Below are 22927 nucleotides of genomic sequence, written 5' to 3'. Positions count from 1 at the left end.
GTGGCAGAATTGCTAGTACACAAGTCAGTTGTCCGTTTTGTTACTCTGCCTGGTCTAAAAAGTTTTGTGTACGTGTGCATAGTGATGGTGCAATTGTACGGACATGTAAGAGAGTCTGTATTTGACCAGACAGGTATAGATGCTCACAGTCCATGTACATATTGCTATATCGGGACAGTCCAGACTTCCACTGTAGACCCCTGTCGCAGCCTGTTAGATTACAGATCCAACAACACAAAGCTGCCTTAATAATCCTTCAGTCCAGAAGTAGGACGTGGCTTTGTGCCAGTCGAGTGCAGATGTTTGCACAACTACTTTCAGATGCTTGACCCCGGGCTTCGTGCATGTCTGTTAAAGTACAGAGAAAGATGTATTTACAGTGTTTAAGTTTGACATAAAAAGTAATATTTATTGGAGGAATGAGTCTGGCAGCTGCATACGCTGGCGGTACTGATGGTGGAGTGGGAGAAGCTCAGCTTTGTGTAGTTGAGGAAAGCCCTACTTGTGTATTTAAATGCCTTCTCCTATTGGAGAGAGTCCTGAAAGCTGGAAGTCACCCCCCCCCTTTGCCCAGGTCTTATTTCTGCCAGCTGGCAGTGGAAATTGCTCATTGCAGGACCACAGCGAACTGTTCTTAATGTCATTGTGCTGTTTCTTTGTACTATTTATTGTGATCTCTTAATTCACCCTGGATGTTCACCTGGTGAACGTGTGAGCCTGGCAATGGCTGCCTTGAGGATTCGTATGTTGGGTGCATTCTGCTGTGCGCTTTTGCATTCCATCAGTTGTTGATGACGGTTGGAGTCCATTCTAAACTTTGTAGGAAATATTTCTACTGTGGTGGTGCTGTCCGTCAGCTAAGATGAAAGTGAATTTTTATGCCCCTACATGCTGCTCAGCCCCAAAATATGTTAATTGTAGAGAATCATTTCAATGCTCATGCAAGTACTGATGCCTTTTTAGGAGATTTGAGAGCTAAGGTCTCAGATTGAGACTCATGCAGGTTGCTACTAGTTGCAATCCAGGAAGGAATTTCCTAATGTTAATAGAGACTATAGTCCAGACCTAGGTTGTTTTGTTTGATATCAGGGTCTGTTAAATGTTCTGGTTCTCAGAGCAACTTAACATTTAGTTCATGTTGTCTGGAATTTGAGGCTGATGTGCCAACAGGTGCTTATGCAACTGTTTGAGTCTCTGACCATCCATGACTCCTTTATGGTGGATACAAGAATGCTGCCAGCGGCATACAAACTCCTCAGAACTTTCCCAGTTATTACTATTTACATGGTGTGTACCTCTTGGGGATTTTATATGGCCTCCAAGGTGAAGAACATTGGAATTGTGATGAACTTCAACTTTGCCATAAACAGGAAGCTTTTCATAAGACTTGCCCTGTTATTTATCTCCGAGAGAAAGTCCTCTTTCCTTGCTCGCTATTCCCTTATACACAATCTTTGCAACCCCCCGCACCCCAGTATATTTTGGACAACAAAGGGATGAAAAGATATGCACACTCCAAATCCAAGGACTCTGGCAGAGCACGTTGCAGCTTTGGGGGCAAAACAGTTTTAGTACAACAGTTGTTCTGTGGCATGCCTACCACAGGATTGCAGAAAACAGCAAGAACACATACATTTTAGCAACATTTTTTAAACCTTCCAGTTTAATGAAGCCTTTGACGTTCTATCTTAGGCCCCTTATCTCTCTCTTTATGGTACTTATTGGGTGCACTAAAGTCCAGCTTATGAATCATGTACCCCAAGATGAAAAATATCATAGCAACATTTTGATGTGGCATGTGTGCATCTTATTGTATTATTTTAACTTGTTTCTTGGTGCCTGTCTTTACCTAATGAATAGAGCATCAGGACGGGACAGGGCCTGCTCAAATCATTTTCTCAAACAAAAGTAAGGCTCACCTGCACCCTAAGCCAATGAAGACTTTTACACTGAAGGGCATCCTGAGGTTCTTTACTCCTCCCTTTAGTACATAGGCGATGATGCTGTTTTTACAGTCATTAACGAGTGACTGGGTGATGGTAACTTTAATTGCGACATGGAATATTTTATTTTTAGTATTTTACTTTTAGTTCCCTGCCCCCTCGCTGTGCTTGCTTCCCTGCCCCACTACTTCGAGAGAAAGCCCCAGGCTGCTGAAAGGCCGGTGTATGTTGGAAAAAAAACAAATAGGGCTTAGAAAAACAAACGCCTCTCTGCGTGGCTTCCCGCCGGTGAGGGGCGAGGGCGCGTTTCGCCAGGGACCCCCATTGTCATGCGGGAATGTGCGAGGGACTTTCTTCTCATTAGGAGGTGGGGGGTGGAGCGGCCGCCGGGGCAGGGCGTGGTGCTCGGCAGGAGATGCAGAGATAGAAAGAGAAAGGGGGCTCTGTGCCCTTTTCCGAGCCGGGCTAGCCTTCTCTTGTCACTCACCTGGGAATATTTTAAGTGCGCAGTATGGAAATTAGCGAAGACGCTCGTTTTATACTTTTTGAACCCAAAGCTACTCTTTTTGTTTCTGAAGGAGGGATTTAATTAAGCTATTTGTATTCCAATAAAACACATTTTAATACATTTATAGTACAGATCCAGTAAAAAAAGGTAGCATTCTTCATATATTTGATTAGGCAGGAACACACCCAAAAAGTTCACACTAGTAGTTTAAACTCACTATTTCTAATCATGCATCTTTACTGCTGTTCATCTGTAAAGCTGTAATCATACATATTTTTTGTATTTTGCTGCTTTCACGCCGAGACTATATTATACATAGGGGCCCATACGTGCTCTTGAATATACATTGCGCCACCTGGCAGCTCTGCGACACGAGCTCAGAGGATACTGCCACTACAGTAGCTCGGAGTGTAGTCTGTAAACAGAAAGGTGGGAATAAAGCAAGTGTCAATTGCAGAATAATTGGTACCACTTGGTACCACTGCACCAGCCACACTACTTCCCTACTGACCGTTCTCCACTTCAGCCCCGTCTAAATTACAATTCCTGCTTGTGACCCTTTTGCCTGCTTGTGCTTGTTTTCCTGACCCTGTTGCCTGCTTGTGCCTCCGTGTGCCCCTGTTGCCTGCTTGTGCCTCCGTGTGCCCCTGTCGCCTGTTTGTGCCTCAGTTTTCGTGCCCCTGTTGCCTGCTTGTGCGCCCCTGTTGCCTGCTTGTGCCTCCGTGTGCCCCTGTTGCCTGCTTGTGCCTCCGTGTGCCCCTGTCGCCTGCTTGTGCCTCAGTTTTCGTGCCCCTGTTGCCTGCTTGTGCGCCCCTGTTGCCTGCTTGTGCCTCCGTGTGCCCCTGTTGCCTGCTTGTGCCTCCGTGTGCCCTTGTTGCCTGCTTGTGCCCCTGTTGCCTGCTTGTGCCTCCGTGTGCCCCTGTTGCCTGCTTGTGCCTCCGTGTGCCCCTGTTGCCTGCTTGTGCCTCAGTGTGCCCCTGTTGCCTGCTTGTGCGTCCGTGTGCCCCTGTTGCCTGCTTGTGCCTCAGTGTGCCCCTGTTGCCTGCTTGTGCCATGTGGGTGTGTGTGGAGGGCTCTGTGTGGCTGTGTGTGTGGGGAGGTTTGTGTGGCTGTGTGTGTGGGGAGCTTTGTGTGGCTGTGTGTGTGGGGAGCTTTGTGTGGCTGTGTGTGTGGGGAGCTTTGTGCGGCTGTGTGTGTGGGGAGCTTTGTGCGGCTGTGTGTGTGGGGAGCTTTGTGTGGCTGTGTGTGTGGGGGGGGCTCTGTGTGTGTCATTTGCGAGAGATAAAGCTAGTGGCATTGTAAATGACAATGCCATTTATTTATGTTAAAAAATACATAAATAAAAATAATGTCAAGAGCAATGCCAATAGCTCTAACTTTAACAAAGGCGAAACCATTGCATTGTAAATGCTTGTTAAGGCGTGCAAATGTGTCTAGATTGACTCCTGGGTCGTCTGCATGCTTGCGTTTCCCATCTGGGTTGAATTTAATCGGCTGCCCTGGAGGGATGGGACCTCGAGGTCAGAAGAGTCTCCCCTTTGGCATTACGCTGGCAATTGCATGATTTTTCTCTCCAAAGGCACTACCACCCGCGAAGTAGCCATAAAGATAGAGGCATCCATAACTTGGCAAATAGTAGTTAGTGCAAGCCCTGTGGCAGTTTTAATGAAATTCCCCAAGGGGAATGGAAACTATAGGCAGCCTAAAGGCTGTGGGACCAACACCCTTGGCTGTACTGGGTTTTAGTGCTGTCTTGAGCTACCAACAACAGTAAAGTTTTGGAAACTGCCTCCGTAATAGGTTGCGGCTGGACTCACTTCACTCTGATGAGTCAAATTGACGCGTGCTGGTCGCTGGGAGGTTGGGAGGCGCTGGACACGTTGAGAGAGTTGTGCGCTGGTCCCCCAGCTGCCGGCTGTCTGCACCATGCACCAGAGCCTGGCAGTTTGAAGTGGCTGCGTAGGAGCGATCACGTTCCAGCGGCAGCGATGTGGAGGGAAACTAATTAATTTACATGAAGGCAAACAAACACACAGTGGTATGAAAACCCCGGCGGGTTGCTATGTTCCCCGCAAGACCAGGCACATTAAAGTCAAAATATAACAGAATTTCAAAGGCACTTATTTTTAAGCTGCCAGAGCAGTTAAGAAAGAGGGAGATTGTGAGAAGTTGGCCTGGTATATAATGCTCACTAATTCTAGTGATCACTTTGTACCATGCCAAGCAACCCTTATGATGATGGTTGTAATTCAACCTTGTAGACCAGTTATCCTAGTGGTAACGTGGACAAAGCAGTCTTAGGCTAAACTCTGAAAGGCATGTGAAGCCAGCTGTTATACCATACACAACCCCCTTGAATACCAAATGAAAGGGACACCACACAGATATATATTGAAAATATATATTGATTTATTAACTATTAAAATCCCCTGGACTCTTTATGAGCACAGAAGCACAAGCGTAAAATCACAAGACAGTTTAAAATACACAAAAGTTGCACAATATGGATGAGCCCTAGGGGCCACCTAAACCATATACTAAATAAGTGGTATAAGGGATACCAGGAGGAAAGTGAAGAGGCCTAGGGCCTTGGGAATCGCTGGAGCTATTCGAGACTGGAGTTAACTAAGTCGGGAAAGGCCCACGGGACTCGGGTGCAGTGTTCAAAGTGCACGCACTTCTCAATACAAAGTCTATGGTGCGTACAAAGCACAAAGTTAGAAAGTTAGGAACCTTCCGAGTGACCTACGGAGCTGAAACTTAAAACACAGGCCCTTGGGATGTGTACCAGTGCAGGAGCACCGGCGGAGCTGAGTTACCTCACCCACAGGAAGCGGGTGCACAGGGTCGAAGATGTGTCGGGTTTCGTCACGCTGGTCGATGGTGCTTGGAGCTGAAGATGCTGCAGGCGGCTCGATGAGAAGAGTTCCGGTGGATCCAAGGGTGGATCTGAAGAGTTGAAGACCTGAAAGCAGAGGGGACAGTGTTCAAAGTCACTAGCCAGTGACTACCGTGGAACCAGAGTGGAACCAGGCGATGTCGGGTGCAAACAGGCGTTGTCGGGTAGCTTCTTTCTGCAGCCACGTGGATACCCGGGGTCGAGGACGTCCAGGAGTCGGTCACGAGCTGTCCCACGTAGGCTTCTCACTGTTGGCGGTGTCGGCGACCTGATCGGAGCAAACAGGCCTTGGCAAATGCAAGCCACGCAGGAGTTGAAAGATGCTGTTCACTCGGACCAGCAAGGTCAGAGCGAGTGCTCCTTTTCACAGGAGCTTGGGTAGGTCTGGAGCAACCAGACCTGCTGTTTAAATCTTCGGGTTCGTCGCCAAGATGGCCGCTGGCCGCGTGGCTAGTGGCCGGGATGGCGCGTCGAGTGGCACAATGCAAAAGGGCCCCACGCAGATCGTGGAGATGCTGGAGGGCTGATCTTCGGTGCAAGGGCTGCTCGGTGGTGGGGGTTCTCAATCCCCAAAGCACAACGTCGAGGATGCCTCAGAAGCTGCGCAGTCAGCTTGTCGGGTGTCTTTCAAGAGGTCCGGTCCCACGTCGCTCGGTGCCTCCACGGGTCCCTTCTTCGCAGGGACTGTGGATCGGGCTCTGAGAGGTCTGGGAGTCTGGTTCTTGTCGGGCTCTGGGCTCGGTCTCCGGCGGGAGGCGGCGGCAAAGCAGACGTCGAGTCGCTGGTTGGTACCTGTGTTCACAGGGTGGTCACTCCTTGGCCACAAGGGAGATTCTTCTTCAGTCTTCTGTGCAGCAGAATGTCGAAGTCCAGTCTTCTTCTTAGTTTTAAGTTGATTTCGGGATGATCTGCTGTGCAATGGCACTGCTCCCCCTCTTATTCCCAAACTGGGGGTGGATCACCTACTAGGTCCCTCCTCTGGGTGGAACCAGGAAGGGGGGCGGTTACACCCCCTTTCCTTTGTCCAGCTCCGCGCCAGGACTGGGGCTGGAAGGCCCCAGAACCGGTTTGGACTGGCCTATGCACGGGGACACCTTGTGTGCCCCGGGCATGTCTGATTCTTTTCAGCCCTGTCCTACCTAATACACAAAATCCTGTCTGGGGTGGTGCTCGCACCTCCCAAGGCAGGAAACCCTTTGTCCAGGCCACCATCTGCCGAGTTTCGGTCAGCAGCAGGAGGCCAGACTTGTGTCTGTGGTGGCAGCGTCCATTTTGTGAAGCTGAGGCTCTGTTTAACTTTAACCGGGGTTAAGGCTACGCACATGTCGTGTCCCTCTAGAAGGGTGGAATGCTATCCCCGTCGCCAGAATTGGCGAGGGGATAGTATTCCAATTCGTATGACACCTTACTCGACATGTTTTGATAAAGCCAAACCAAAGATAGCATTTAACCGCGAGGATTATAATGCACTTAAGAGTATATGGTATGGCAATATCCCGGAACAGTTTAGGGAGTGGTTCCCGACAGCTGCAGACAGGCTCAGCTCATGCTAGAGCACCATCTCACATATTTCCAAGCACTCTGCCTCCAGGATTGATGAGGCCTTCCATAGGAGTGGCTGATAGGAACATATGTGTCCAGTTTAGGGTTAGGCACAGACATACTGTACCTAAGTAAGAGGTGATTACACCAACTTACCCCAGCTGAGTGATCAGCCAGTTGTGTCAAATATGGAGGCCAGGCCAGGGGTGGCACAATACATGCTGCAGCCCCTGGCAGGCCTTGGCTACACCTATGCCCTGGGTACCTATGGTACACTGTTACAGGGGCCTATAAGGTGAACCAATTCCAATTGTGTTATGCACCTAAGGTACATGGAGTCCATTTTAAGGAGAGAGCAATCAGCCTGGGGCCCTGAATAGCAGGTTCCCAGGCCAACTAAGTCAAAAACCAGCTAAACACCAGGCAAAAAGTTTGGGGGTAACCATAGTCAGATATCCACCTTCCTACATAACCCCCCCCCAAACGAAAGGAGATAAGGCTATCCTTGACCAGGTAAGCCTATATTGCCTAAGTGGCCATATAAGGAAGTACCAGCTCTGGCTTGGTAACCCCCTGTCTCATGGTCCACTAAGCAATCCCTCACCCTAAGGGCATCTGAGGGTCTCCACCATAGGGAATCTCTACCTGTGGTGTGTCTTTGCAAAGTCAAAGGCTGGTGTTGAGATGGAGTACTGAAGTGAGTTTCCTCTGTAGGGCTCAGCTTCCTCCAATCACTCTCCACCATGTGTGCCTTTCTTTCTCTGACTGAGTTGCACTGTGCTCTCAGGGTCAACCTCTGGCTACCTAAAGCTGGAGGCTGGGTCCCTCTGTTTGGCTTACTGGAGGGACAGGTCAGGTTTGGGGCCTTTTGGTCCCAGGTTTGGCTGTGCCCAACAATATCCATCTGGGGGAGGTCCCTAACTACTTTTAAGGGGGATCCCTCAGGAGTTTTTAAAGCTTGCACCTCACTAGGGCTACTAGTTTCGGTGCCCCTAATCTGCTGATGGGGGTGCTTTATTTGACAGGGGGCCCTTTGGGTCTCACTGTCCTTCTTGTCCTCTGCAGCCCTGGGCTGAGTAAGGCAAGGTAGAGAGGGGCAGGTTACCTGCTCCAGACTGGGTCCCACCTGAGAAGGGTCCACTGCCATCAGAGGCTCTGTTAGGCCAGGCCTAACAACCTCTGGGACAGTTCCTTCATCAGGGGTAAGATCAGTTCCCTGAGGAGGCTGATCCTTTCCTAAAGTCTGGTGGGAGGGAGATTTCTCTTCCTCCTCAATGCTCTCTGTTTGGGTGGAGTGATCCATCATTTCAGGCTTCACTACCCATGTATCAGTTTGAGTTTGGGCTGTGGCCATCACAGCCCCACCAACCTTTTCAGGAGGAGACTCAGTTTGGGTATGGGCTGTTACTAGTACAGCCCTGCTACTCTTTCCAGGAGGGAAGTTATCTAAAGATGGGGCTGAGGTTTGCTCAGCCCTCCCAACCTTTTCAGGAAGGACATCTTGAATTGGGGCTGTAGCCATTACAGCCCCACTAACCTTTCCATGGAGATTTACCATTCTAGAATGGGTTTGCTGTTCAACCTCAGCCCAGGCCGAGATTTCCAAATCATTACCCAGTAGGCAATCTACAGGCAAGTTTGCTGACACTGCCACTCTCTTTGGGCCAGTGACACCTCCCCAGCTAAGATTGACTACTGCCATGGGATGATTGGATTCTATGCCATCAATGTTTGTCACCTGATATTTGGCATCAGGTAAAAGTTGCCTTGAGGGGACTAGACATTCAGCCACCATGGTGATGCTAGCCCCTGTGTCTCTGAAGGCCTCAACTTTCAAGCCATTGATGAGGGGCTCCTGTCTATACTTGCTCAAAGTGTTTGGGCAAGCTGTGAAATTGGCAAACCCCATGCCAGTCTCATAGACAAGAGTATCTGAGTTAGGGGACCTGGATAGGCCAGAGTCCACCTGTCCTCCAAAAGTAAACCCACCCAAATTCTTGGGGGTGCTCCCACCACCTGGGGGACCACTGTTAACAGTGACAGGAGGTGTTGGAGCCTTACCTGGAGGTATATTCTCCTTATTGCCATTCTTGGGACAACAGCTATCTGTTTTGTAATGCCCCACCTGTTTACAGGTATGACAATAAGGCTTTTTCTGGGATGTAGAAGTGTCTTGGGACCCACCCCCATTCTTGGAGTTTTGGGGCCCTGGGGAAGTCTTTTCCTTACTTTTATCCCCACCCTTCTCTTGAGGCTTGGTAGTCTCTTTCTTTTGGTCACCACCCTGGTTCTTAGGCCTGATCCTGGTTCTGACCCATTTGTCTGCCCTCCTACCCAATTCTTGTGGGGAGGTCAGATCAGAGTCAACCAGGTGCTGATGTAGAAGCTGATTTTGACAATTACTTAAGATTTGCTCTCTCATAATTAAATTATACAATCCTGTATAGTCAGTAACCTTACTTCCCAGCAACCAGCCCTCCAGAGCCTTAGTGGCACACTCAACAAATTCAGACCAGTCCTGAGTCTGTGTCTTCTGGGTGTCTCTGAACATTAACCTGTACTGTTCAGTGGTTAAGCCCAACCCATCAATCAGAGCACTCTTCAGGACCATGTAGTTTCTAGAATCCTCATCACTAACTGTGAGGAGTCTGTCTCTGCCTCTACCTTCAAAGGAGAGCCACAAGATTGCTGCCCACTGCTCCTGAGGGATCTGCTGTACTCTGCAGGCTCTCTCCATTGCAGTAATCCATTTATGGATATCATCCCCAGCTTTGTAGGGGGGCACAATCTTACTCAGGTTTCTATTATCAAAAGACCTGTCTTTATCCTTGTGGATATTGCTGCCACCAGTGGGTTCTATTACCCCACTCTCTCTAGGCTGTCTTGCTCTAGCAAGTTTCTCCTTAGCCAGGGCAACCTCTAACTCTTGCCTCTGGATCCTAAGCTCAGCCTCTCTCATCTTGGCCTCATGTTCCCTTCTCTGAGGGCTAGTCATCTCCTTTCTGGAGTGACCATGAGAGCCTCTAGAGACATGGGAGGTATTGGATTCACCTGAGTGATGCCTTCTCCTCCTATGGCCCTGGTTAAGTCCACCTGGGGGTCTGAATGGGTTGTTACCTGATTCATTCCCAAGTTGACTTAAGTTAGCCTGGTTCAGTCTACTGACCAGCACCTGACTATCTCTGTCATCATCTGACTCACTGCTTTCCACCTCCTCCTCCTCTTCTTCTTCTTCCTCTTCATCTACCTGAGGAGCTCCAGTGGTGGAGGCTTCCTCATCTACTAGGATGATAGGGGTAGGGGTGTCTACAGTGTCATCCTCTGAAGGATGGCCTCCTTCAGCATTCCCTGTGGGGTTTGCTTTAGAGGTCTTTAGAGCTTCAGACTGATCCAAAAGCTCTCTTAGGTGGTCTGCAGTAGGGGAAGGCCCTGTCTTCAGACCCCTTAAGACACAAAGCTGTCTTAATTCCTTAAAGGGAAAAATAGCAAACTGGGATGGTGCCCTTGGAGGGTCACTCTCAACAGGAGTAAGTCCACTGGACCCCTCTGTTCCAGACATTGCTCTAGTGTGGGTGGATGTGTTGCAATCTACCTACACTGGTGTTTACCTACTAAACCTATCTAGTAGTTGTAGCTAGGGTGTGCTACTCCCTTTGCTCTACAACAACTAAGTTCAGTAGAACTTAAGTATACTAGTCTTGTTTTATATGTACCTAGCAGGTACCTGTATGATCTTTCAAATGATAATCTCAAAGATTGTAATGGTAAAACAACAGCAAGCTCAGATCCCAATCCGCTGCTCACCAATGTGAGAAGTTGGCCTGGTATATAATGCTCACTAATTCTAGTGATCACTTTGTACCATGCCAAGCAACCCTTATGATGATGGTTGTAATTCAACCTTGTAGACCAGTTATCCTAGTGGTAACGTGGACAAAGCAGTCTTAGGCTAAACTCTGAAAGGCATGTGAAGCCAGCTGTTATACCATACACAACCCCCTTGAATACCAAATGAAAGGGACACCACACAGATATATATTGAAAATATATATTGATTTATTAACTATTAAAATCCCCTGGACTCTTTATGAGCACAGAAGCACAAGCGTAAAATCACAAGACAGTTTAAAATACACAAAAGTTGCACAATATGGATGAGCCCTAGGGGCCACCTAAACCATATACTAAATAAGTGGTATAAGGGATACCAGGAGGAAAGTGAAGAGGCCTAGGGCCTTGGGAATCGCTGGAGCTATTCGAGACTGGAGTTAACTAAGTCGGGAAAGGCCCACGGGACTCGGGTGCAGTGTTCAAAGTGCACGCACTTCTCAATACAAAGTCTATGGTGCGTACAAAGCACAAAGTTAGAAAGTTAGGAACCTTCCGAGTGACCTACGGAGCTGAAACTTAAAACACAGGCCCTTGGGATGTGTACCAGTGCAGGAGCACCGGCGGAGCTGAGTTACCTCACCCACAGGAAGCGGGTGCACAGGGTCGAAGATGTGTCGGGTTTCGTCACGCTGGTCGATGGTGCTTGGAGCTGAAGATGCTGCAGGCGGCTCGATGAGAAGAGTTCCGGTGGATCCAAGGGTGGATCTGAAGAGTTGAAGACCTGAAAGCAGAGGGGACAGTGTTCAAAGTCACTAGCCAGTGACTACCGTGGAACCAGAGTGGAACCAGGCGATGTCGGGTGCAAACAGGCGTTGTCGGGTAGCTTCTTTCTGCAGCCACGTGGATACCCGGGGTCGAGGACGTCCAGGAGTCGGTCACGAGCTGTCCCACGTAGGCTTCTCACTGTTGGCGGTGTCGGCGACCTGATCGGAGCAAACAGGCCTTGGCAAATGCAAGCCACGCAGGAGTTGAAAGATGCTGTTCACTCGGACCAGCAAGGTCAGAGCGAGTGCTCCTTTTCACAGGAGCTTGGGTAGGTCTGGAGCAACCAGACCTGCTGTTTAAATCTTCGGGTTCGTCGCCAAGATGGCCGCTGGCCGCGTGGCTAGTGGCCGGGATGGCGCGTCGAGTGGCACAATGCAAAAGGGCCCCACGCAGATCGTGGAGATGCTGGAGGGCTGATCTTCGGTGCAAGGGCTGCTCGGTGGTGGGGGTTCTCAATCCCCAAAGCACAACGTCGAGGATGCCTCAGAAGCTGCGCAGTCAGCTTGTCGGGTGTCTTTCAAGAGGTCCGGTCCCACGTCGCTCGGTGCCTCCACGGGTCCCTTCTTCGCAGGGACTGTGGATCGGGCTCTGAGAGGTCTGGGAGTCTGGTTCTTGTCGGGCTCTGGGCTCGGTCTCCGGCGGGAGGCGGCGGCAAAGCAGACGTCGAGTCGCTGGTTGGTACCTGTGTTCACAGGGTGGTCACTCCTTGGCCACAAGGGAGATTCTTCTTCAGTCTTCTGTGCAGCAGAATGTCGAAGTCCAGTCTTCTTCTTAGTTTTAAGTTGATTTCGGGATGATCTGCTGTGCAATGGCACTGCTCCCCCTCTTATTCCCAAACTGGGGGTGGATCACCTACTAGGTCCCTCCTCTGGGTGGAACCAGGAAGGGGGGCGGTTACACCCCCTTTCCTTTGTCCAGCTCCGCGCCAGGACTGGGGCTGGAAGGCCCCAGAACCGGTTTGGACTGGCCTATGCACGGGGACACCTTGTGTGCCCCGGGCATGTCTGATTCTTTTCAGCCCTGTCCTACCTAATACACAAAATCCTGTCTGGGGTGGTGCTCGCACCTCCCAAGGCAGGAAACCCTTTGTCCAGGCCACCATCTGCCGAGTTTCGGTCAGCAGCAGGAGGCCAGACTTGTGTCTGTGGTGGCAGCGTCCATTTTGTGAAGCTGAGGCTCTGTTTAACTTTAACCGGGGTTAAGGCTACGCACATGTCGTGTCCCTCTAGAAGGGTGGAATGCTCTCCCCGTCGCCAGAATTGGCGAGGGGATAGTATTCCAATTCGTATGACACCTTACTCGACATGTTTTGATAAAGCCAAACCAAAGATAGCATTTAACCGCGAGGATTATAATGCACTTAAGAGTATATGGTATGGCAATATCCCGGAACAGTTTAGGGAGTGGTTCCCGACAGCTGCAGACAGGCTCAGCTCATGCTAGAGCACCATCTCACATATTTCCAAGCACTCTGCCTCCAGGATTGATGAGGCCTTCCATAGGAGTGGCTGATAGGAACATATGTGTCCAGTTTAGGGTTAGGCACAGACATACTGTACCTAAGTAAGAGGTGATTACACCAACTTACCCCAGCTGAGTGATCAGCCAGTTGTGTCAAATATGGAGGCCAGGCCAGGGGTGGCACAATACATGCTGCAGCCCCTGGCAGGCCTTGGCTACACCTATGCCCTGGGTACCTATGGTACACTGTTACAGGGGCCTATAAGGTGAACCAATTCCAATTGTGTTATGCACCTAAGGTACATGGAGTCCATTTTAAGGAGAGAGCAATCAGCCTGGGGCCCTGAATAGCAGGTTCCCAGGCCAACTAAGTCAAAAACCAGCTAAACACCAGGCAAAAAGTTTGGGGGTAACCATAGTCAGATATCCACCTTCCTACAGAGATATAGAGTCTTCAGGGATTATTATATGGAAATGCAGGGCCCTGATTGGATGAACTGTTTTTCTTTTTCCCCAAAAACGTCTAGGAAATGTAGTGTACTGTTACAAATCTTATAATGTTAAAGGGTGCTGGTGAATAAAAGTGAAGAAAGCCCAATCCTTGCTTCCGGTTTGTGCCATAGAATTCAACCATGGACACTGGTAAGATAAATTTGTGAATTTGTCCAGGGCCAGCCCAACATGGGGTATAGGATCGATTTTTCCTTGTCCAAATCCTGCCTCATCCCACTCAATTGATGCAGAACCCCAAATAGTCTCTGATGATCGTGAGGTGGTGCATAATTTGTTGCATTGTATCAATCGGTTTTGCCATGTTAGTTGCACTTCGTTCGCATATAATGAGAATCGCTCATCCAATGTTTTTCCCACCTCAGACCCTTCAAAACTAGGGCATCTTTCCTTACCCAACTGCCAGAGGCGCCAGTGCCAAGGTGAATATCATTGGGGACATCTGGCGACTCTTGTCCCTCTGTTTAGAATACAAGGATCCAACAGCGCCCCATTCACTTTAACCTTTGCTAGGAGGGTTCCCTATAGAGGAGCCTTAACCATATCATGTAATTGGGTCCAAAACCTATGCTTTCTAGCCCCATAAACATATATTTCGATTCCAGGGCATCCAGTGATAACACTACAGTTGGTTCCCCCACGTTTCTGATATTGTCCGGACACCCAAATTGCTGTCGCAAGTTGAGGAACATACTTCTGTTGGGTATAAAGTTCGACTGATCGGGTTATATGAGTGTGGATACAGCCTTTCTGAGTCTTGTAACCACAAGTTTTGCCAATGTTTTATCTCCATATTTAATCATGAAATGGGGCTCTAGGACTCTTATTCGTCAGCAGGCTTCTCAGGTTTGGGTGTCCCCACCATTGTTTCCAAGCAGTGTCTCCTGGAGCCGTGTACACTGGCTTCTAGGAATAGATCTTTTCACCCACTGTTGTTGAGCAATGGCCAATAAAGGGGTTGCAGTAAAATGGGTATTTAATCCAAAACAAAATAAGTCTCATTTGTGACAGACCTGTTATTTTGAAAACTTTATATCAAACTTTGGTGTGCGGGAAAGGTTACATTTGATATTTTTTTCTGATTTGTAGCTATTTTTGCACAACGTTTTTGTTTATGATATTCGTACATTTGAAACCTTTTGTAATGACTGTGAGTAAAATAGATTTCGCTCCATGTAGCTAACTGTATGCTAAACGGAGGAATTATCTTTTTGCTGTGAGTGTTCATGTCATTTGTACAATCAACAGGAGTCTTTTGCAAGAGGGAAAAACTGGGTGAAGGAACTTCAGCGACAAGCAAGCCCGAACATTGTAATAGCTTTGTCAGGAAACAAGGCAGACCTCGCCAACAAGAGAGCTGTTGATTTTCAGGTATGTTAAAACCAGATCCATCACTGTGTGTAAAGTGTTACATGATTGTGAGGATTATTATTTTTTTTTAAACATTTGGGCATAAAACTGTAGATAGTTTCTAGAAAAGCAGCACTACCCACAAGTGAGTAAATACATTTTAAGAATACGCTACAGTTGCCTTCAGTGTTTCAAATTACAGACGAAAACATGGTCGATATTAATCTTAAAAATTCTAAAATGTCTGATTGCAGTGTTTAAGGGAGGTCATCGTTCCTTCACGAACATGCTAATGATACCCAGAAGGACAGGGAATTGTCACACGAAAATGCAGCTTTCAATAGGATTCCCTTTGCAGCACCAGTCTCAGTGTTTTACATTACTTTTTTAATTATATAGAATATCGTTACCTATTCGAAATTGGTGCTCATTTTACCTATGTCAGGAGGATGAAAGCTCAGTCAGCCTTGCTGTTATATAGTCCTGAAAATCCGCAGATTAGACGGTACACTGCAGCAAACGCTGAGGTCTGTGAGTTAACTTACCAATAGCAGTTCAGTGCCCCTGGCTTGAACTCCAGTCCAACTAAAGCCATATGGGTGCTCACTCTGTCTTATGAGGAGAACCCACATGCCCACAGGTCATTTTGCATTCCTGGTGTGATCTCTCTCGGTTTCCGCAGTTCAGAATAAGGGTTCTAGCTCAAGGTTGAAAGGAGCCAGACTACTGTTCGTCACCATTGGCTATCATGGTAAGTTGGAGATGTGGTTGGATTGCTTCTGGATAAGGAGATACTGAAGTTTAAGAACACACACACTCTTCCCCTTTCGTTGTTCCTTTTTGGAGGTGTAGCACTCTGAGGTGATGGTGAGAGGCTGACTCTGTCTCCCACATAGAATCACGTTAGGACTTCCCCTTCAGATCAGGTGGTATAAGCACCCTGGTAACTGGCTTCTTTGGAGGCTCTTTGAAGAAAAATCCCCAGAATAGATACCACACACAAATCAAAAAAGGTCTGACCTAATACTTAAAAGAACGTGATTGCCTTAGCAAGCCTGTACAATGCTTAAACATTATTTATGCTAAGATGTGTATATAATGAATGTTTACAATTAATTTCTTTTTGCAGGAAGCACAGTCCTATGCCGATGACAATAGTTTACTGTTTATGGAGACTTCTGCTAAAACATCGATGAATGTAAATGAAATATTTATGGCAATAGGTAAGCAAATGTTTTGTTTATTTAAATAATGTATGTCTTTTTTGTTGTAAGATGCAACACATGTTAGTACCCACTAGAAAGTATCCTTAAGTTCACTTCTCCTACATCATGCACTCTTCTAATGTTCACCCCTCTCGTATCATACTCCTAGAGCTCCCAAATCACTGATCAGCCATCAATTAGATGATTTTTCTTGCGATCATAAATTTGTTTGCTCTAGAATGCGTTTAACTTCAGTAAACCAATCAATCATAACACTTTTATAGCGCGCTACTCACCCGGAAGGGTCTCAAGGCGCTTGGGGGAAGGGGGTCCCCTACTGCTCGAACAGCCAGGTCTTGACTTGTCTCCTGAAGGCGAGATGGTCCTGGGCCGGCCGAAGGTGGATGGGGAGGGGGTTCCATGTCTTGGCCGCCAGGTAGGAGAAGGATCTGCCTCCGGCGGTGGCTCTTCGGATGTGTGGTACGGCGGCGAGGGCGAGGCTAGTAGACCGTAGCTGGCGGGTGGGCGTGTAGAAGGTCAGGCGGTCGTTAAGGTACTTGGGGCTCAGGTCGTGGAGAGACTTGTGTGCATGGGTGAGGAGCCTGAACGTGATCCTCTTGTTGACGGGGAGCCAGTGCAGGTCCCTCAGTTGGCCGGAGATGTGGCTGCGTCGGGGGATGTCCAGGATGAGTCGGGCGGAGGCGTTCTGGATGCGTTGGAGTCTTTTCTGTAGCTTGGCTGTGGTTCTGGCGTAGAGGGTGTTTCCGTAGTCCAGTCGGCTGGTGACGAGGGCCTGGGTGACTCACCCTTCCTTATTAGCCATGCCAAGCCAGATTCTGTCCTCTCACAGACTGCTCAGAGGCGTTCTAAAAATCTGTCCACTCCATTATAGCACCTCCGGATAAAGAGGGTATGTACCTCGATAATATAGGGATGTGGTTCTCCCTTATGTCAGCAATCCGTCTGAGCAGCAAGTTCACTTGCTATCTCAGCTAAGTATGATCGACAGATGTGGTCATATGTTAGCAGCCTTCCTGAAGATAAGCAGATGCACAGAAGATCATACACGAAGGCGTGCGCACATCATCAGAAATTGATTGTGCTCTAGACATCGCCTCAACAGGGTTTCAACAGATAGCAGGGGCGGCTGTCCTAAGACTACAGGAGTGGCTGAAGGCTACAACATTTAGACCGGAGGTTCAGACAAACGTACTTTATATGGCCTATGATGGCGAGTCTCTATTCAGGAAACATGTCAACAAGGCTCTGCTAGCAATAAAAACAGATCCTGAAGCTGTGTGATCCCTTGGCACTTTACAATACTGCAAGTTTCCCTTTAGTGGTACCAAAGGCCAAGGTTTCGCTAACTATAGAGGAAGGATATCCACGACCCAAGCAGTATCAACCACAGTTTCAACATAGTACAGGTTACCAACAATCCTTCTGCCAACCACCTCCCACGCCCTACAACAAGCAAGGCACAAAGCATAAGCAGATGACACCGGGTTCAATCAGTGACCAGGATCAGGGACCGGCTACACCGCCTTCCAGTCAGGTGGGAACATCTCCAACTATCTTCCACAATGGCAGGAGATAACATCGGACAGATGGGTGTTGGATTTAGTAACATATGGATACACACAGGGGCGTAGCTAGAGCTTGTGGCGCCCGGGTCTATCCCTCAGATTGCCGCCCCTGGGGGAGATGTGCTGTGGAAAAAGGACAGCAAGCACTTGAAAGAGGTCCGAGAGACACTTAGTATTGTCGCTAATAGTTTAACCCGATCATGCAAGTTACATGCACATACATGACACAGTCCAAGGATGCACAGTTGTAAACACAGGTGAGAAATTATGCGTGAGAGAGTGCCTGCAGTTATACTTCTTGAGAATACGGACCAAATCCTTACCCGGGAGCAGCCATGTGGCTCAGCTCTGGCCCATACAGTGGTGGTGCTCCAACTCGCTGTGTCCTGTACATTAGTGTCAAGGTCTTTAGCTCCTATGACACGCTTATGTTTTACATTTCAATCAGGTCGGTGTGTGGATGCGAGCATCCTGCCCTACGCTCAGTGGGGGAGCACGCACAGATTTAGATGAAGACTTCTGCCAAGTCAGGCTGAGACAGAGAAGTGTAAGCAATCACTGCTTGAAGCTTCCGGGGTCCCCTTCGACAGACTGAGCCAAAGACTCTGTGACTGGCGGACAGCAACAGTTAAAAAGCGGTGCAATTTAAAAAGTAAGACTGGGATATGACCTCGTTACAGGTCCTCTTTGTAGCACACTGGCCCCCAGGATGGTATCCCTGTTGCGTGTTCTAGACCTCATTATACGCATTACCTATGATTGCATTAAGAGCTGTTCTGGACAGTTATCTCTGAGGGTGCTTGGTGTATACCTATAGGCTTCTAAGCCCCTGTGCATAGATCCAATCTGAGGGCATAAGTCAAATGCTTCCTGGAGCACTGTCAGCCTCCCCCTTGCATAGGCTGCATCCACACTGAATTCGTAACTCCACCAGATCGGTTAGGGCAATACAGGAACTAACAAGAACGACAAGATAAAACAGAGAATAAATAAGGTCCAAGCATAGGTAGATAAATAAACAGTAAAGAGCAATAATAATTAAAATATTGCTACAAGGTCGAGAGGTGAAAGAAAGGGATTGACCTGGAAACTAACCTTGTGCAGTCAGGAAAACTGGGGCCCCTGCCTGGTGTATGCATAGCAAAGTAAAGCAATACTCAGGGTTTCAGCAGCCCTTGATGCCCCTGTGCACCGATACCACGCACCTACATCACTATTAAATGTGTCTGGGTGATCACAAGAAGACACTTGCTATTATTATTGGTTTATTGGAACGAGGATACACTGAAGACCTCACCTCACATTAAAGTCTCATGAGTAATGTGTAAACCCCTGTCTCTCTTTTGCGATCACTTAGGATGGATGCCCCTCTCCATCACTAGTAACATGCAGGCCCCTTGTCCCCATGCACATTTTTACAGTAAACACTAGATTATATGCCACTTAACTCTGTGGATATATTGTTTTTATAAGCCCTGGAAATAGGCACTATGTTCTCTCTTTTTAATAAACCTCATTTTCTGGATGTCAGCAGGCTGAACAGCCCTATTGGCCGTGCAGGGATTCAAAGTTGTGACGTTCACACCACACACAGATATTAGCAGCTCTCTTGTAGCTACCCGACAATTCTTTCAAATGTAAACTAACGGTAAACTCAGCAGGTATACTCTTATCAAACAGCCAGGAGAGCTAGCACCTGAGGGATAGCTCAAAAACCCACAAGCAAAATATATTTGTCAATTTAGCATGAAGAGCAACAGTGACATTGAGTGTTGTGAAAGAAGGCCAACGCGGTTCATGCGCCTGCTGCAGACATTATGTCAACTTGACAGTCAGTGGTTCCTGTGTCTCTGGTTACAACACCATGCCCTTTCATAATTTTGTATATGCTAAAAGAGAATGAGTTGAGCAGTAATAGTACTTTTAAGTCAACCTGCCTGCTTGCTCAGCTCATGACATTGCGAATGGCTTCACAATGTGGCAGGACTGGCCCTCCCCACTCTGTTTAGTGCAGGCTACATGGGTCAATTATTGAGCAATAACATATATGCATAATCATTCCTGTCCCCATACCCATGGTCAGCTTGCTTGAGCTCCCACCGCCCAGGGCCGTCTGTTAACTCCTGCCCTTCCAGATCTAGTGCAAGCCCTGAGAAAATAATACGAAAATCTTGAACGCATTCTCTGCACCATTAACACCAAGGAGATATAATGTGATGCATAAAATGCAAGGAAATTAACTGATAAAAGGGGGGCCAGGCACGCATAACCACCTGTTACTTTGAAACTTATCAATTGACATGATACGATACCAGATATTGGGCAGCTCCCCCCCCCCCCCCCCCACTCCCCCCTGCTGAAACAAGATGGCCATGAGAAGAGTATCAAAACAAAGTACTATCCAAATGAGCATATTATATCTTGAGCAAAACATTTCCTTTCACTGAAGCAGGCTGCGAAAAGATTATGAAATTAAATCATATTGGGTACATATCAAGCCCAAAGAGCACTGTGTGCCATTGTAATAAATCAGAATTAACCTTTAACTTAGGCCCCATGTCCTTTCACAGTAATGTTGTGATACAGTGTCATGCTCTTTGTAAATCCATATAAATTTCTAGAACACGTGGGGCTCTTTCTTTTGCAAACAGACATACATCGCGTTATGAGAGTACCCCATTTGTCTCGGAGTGCTTTGCTAGAGCACCAATTACGTCACCCATGGTCCTACGCATTATTTACCGGCATCAGGAGCTTATGTGGTTTACCAGTTCACCAAATGCTGTGCCAATGCAGCGACCTCGAGTGGGCAATGCATGCAGCTTTACAGAAGACAAAGGTGCTGTAGAATCATTAAATTAAACTTGCCTCTGCTCTGATACGAACTGCCAGCCTCCTCCGATCCGAGCAAGTCTGCTGCTTGTTTTTACAAAAAGCACGTGTGCTGCAGATCAGGCCCGGTCGTACTCGTAGCAGCCTCGTGTGCACAGCTCTTCCCAGGATGGGGTGGGGCTATGGAGGTGTACCCTCGCTGATTGACAAGCAGCCTTGGAAACCCAGGGCTTCTGCTTAAAGCGCCCAGGCTGCTTGTAATCGGCGAGGCTGAGGCTGCAGTGCGTCATCAGAGGTCAGGGATTTGCATTATTGTAAACCACCGGGACCCAGGGCTGTAATCAGGGAAGCTCTCTTAATGATTTAACTTTTAAAAAGGCAACGGGCCACGAGGCTGCCACCCCCAGAATAGTGCCGCCCGGGGCGGACCCACCCCACAGAACCCCACCCCCCTAGCTACGCCGCTGGATACACAATGTGTGCAGAGACCTCCAGCCAATCCTCCGAAAAGAGCGCATTTACCTCGTCTTAACTTATGAAAAGAAGCTCATATCATGTTGGCAAAAGGAGCAATAGAGTGAATCCCTGCTTCCAAAAAGAGCAAAGGTTTCTACTCCACTTTCTTCCTTATTCGAAAGAAGTCAGGGGAGTGGCAGCCCGTCCTAGACCTCAAAGCTCTAAACGAATTCCTGCCCAAACATTCTTTCCATATGATTCCTCTCTCTGACATTCTCCACCGTTTGATAAGCAGAGATTTTATGACCTCCCTAGATTTGCAAGGTGTTTATTTCCATATTCCCATACATCTAAAGCATTGCAAGTATCTCTGTTTCACCGTAGCAGATGTCCATTTCCATTTCAAGGTACTCTCGTCTGGGGGCAAAAATCCGCCCTGAAAATCTTCACAAAATGTCTTGCTGCGGTGGCAGCCACACTTCGCAAGCAAGGTCATCAGGTTTTTCCCTACCTAGAAACTGGCTCCTGAAAGCTTCCACACTGCATCAGGCCTCCAAAACTACTGCAGCATGCATTCCCTTAATTCACAGGTTGAGTCTCGCAGTCAACTACCAGAAGTCCTCAATCATCCCGAGTCAGACAAGGATTTTCTTAGGTGCCAAACTCAATACCAACAACAAAGCCAATCTATCGCTGGACAGGCAACAGCGATCATCAAACCTGGCATAAAAAAATCTCAAAGTCCCTTTCAGTGCGGATTTTCAAGTCCCTTCTTGGCATGATGTCCTCAATCATAAACCTAGTCCTACTGGGTCGACTAAAGATGAGACCCCCTACAGGAAGAGCTTCAGTTGCAATGGGTCCAGTCGACTGGCTCATTCGATGACTTGACAAATGTCACCTCTAGAATAAAAGAAATGCTGATTTGGTGGTCTCAACTGCCTCATTTTTCTCAAGGTCTCACGTTTCCGACTGCAACACCAGATTACATCATCACCACCACCAACGCCTTTCAGGGGAGATGGTTGCAATCCCAGAAATCACTCCACATCAACCACCTAGAATTTAAGGCAATTTTCCTGACGCTCCAAGCCTTCCTACCATATATTGCAGGAGCGTCCGTGCTGGTTCGGACAGACAGCACAACCAGCATGTTCTATATTAACAAACTGGGTGGCACAAGATCTCTTTCTCAAGAGGTTCAAGCCCTCTGGAGGTGGTTAGAAAGGCACCAGATCACCCTGAAGGCAATACATGTTCCAGGGTTCAACAATGCATTAGCTGCCACGCTCAGCAGAACCATGGACAATTGCCCTGAGTGGGAACTGGATCAACAGGTGTTGAATGGGATTTTCGTATGATGGGGCACACCAGCACTCCCATCTTCTTGCAACCAACAGGAACGCAAAATGCTGACTTTACTCCAGTCGATACCCATTCCCTGGGTATCGCGGAAATGCCCTTTCTCCAGTATTTGGGGTGTCTTTCATAGATTCATATGCCTGAATCATTCCCCGTCGTCGGAGTGGGAGTCCCACGGTATATAAAAAAGCAATAATATGCCTGAAATAACTAAAAAACCTTGGTAATAACCAACCAGGAAGTAAAGTAGCCCTCAGCTACAGGAGCAAAAGCTCCCACACTCATGACTATCCTAGTCATCATGTATAGACCAAACTGCAGTCAATCAGGCGACAGCACCCACCAGAATGTTCTCCCCAGAGGCTCAGGCTCTCAGATTTTCTACCGCACGTCGTGTGAAGGGAGTCTCCCTGAGCTCTGCTCAGTTTCTTCTTACTTTGGTTGGTTTTTTAACCCTCAAAGTATGTCTACTTCTAAATCCCTTTGTTCGAGGCATGTGGGCCACTAAATTCATATCTTGTGCATAGATCGCCGCCTAGTGTTGGGTCCGGATGATTGCACCTTGTTGTCCTGGAAGAGTCTTCGAAGTATCACGAGATATGTGGCTCCTCCCCTGG

At 48.0% G+C, this 22927-nt stretch overlaps 1 protein-coding gene across 1 annotated transcript in view; it reads left to right on the top strand.

The window, feature by feature from the left end:
- The window catches only part of RAB5A (RAB5A, member RAS oncogene family), a 190201-nt gene that overhangs the window by 115276 nt on the left and 51998 nt on the right, over positions 1-22927 (top strand). The window contains exons 4-5 of the mRNA XM_086942168.1: positions 14768-14890; positions 15999-16092. Of these exons, the coding sequence (XP_086798294.1) occupies positions 14768-14890; positions 15999-16092 (217 nt within the window). The remainder of the gene's footprint in view (positions 1-14767; positions 14891-15998; positions 16093-22927) is intronic.

The sequence above is a fragment of the Lissotriton vulgaris genome, chromosome 10 (assembly GCF_964263255.1).
Source record: "Lissotriton vulgaris chromosome 10, aLisVul1.2, whole genome shotgun sequence".
Lineage (NCBI taxonomy): Eukaryota > Metazoa > Chordata > Amphibia > Caudata > Salamandridae > Lissotriton > Lissotriton vulgaris.
Note: the sequence above shows the minus strand (reverse complement) of the source record. Positions and strands in the feature narration are given on the sequence as shown.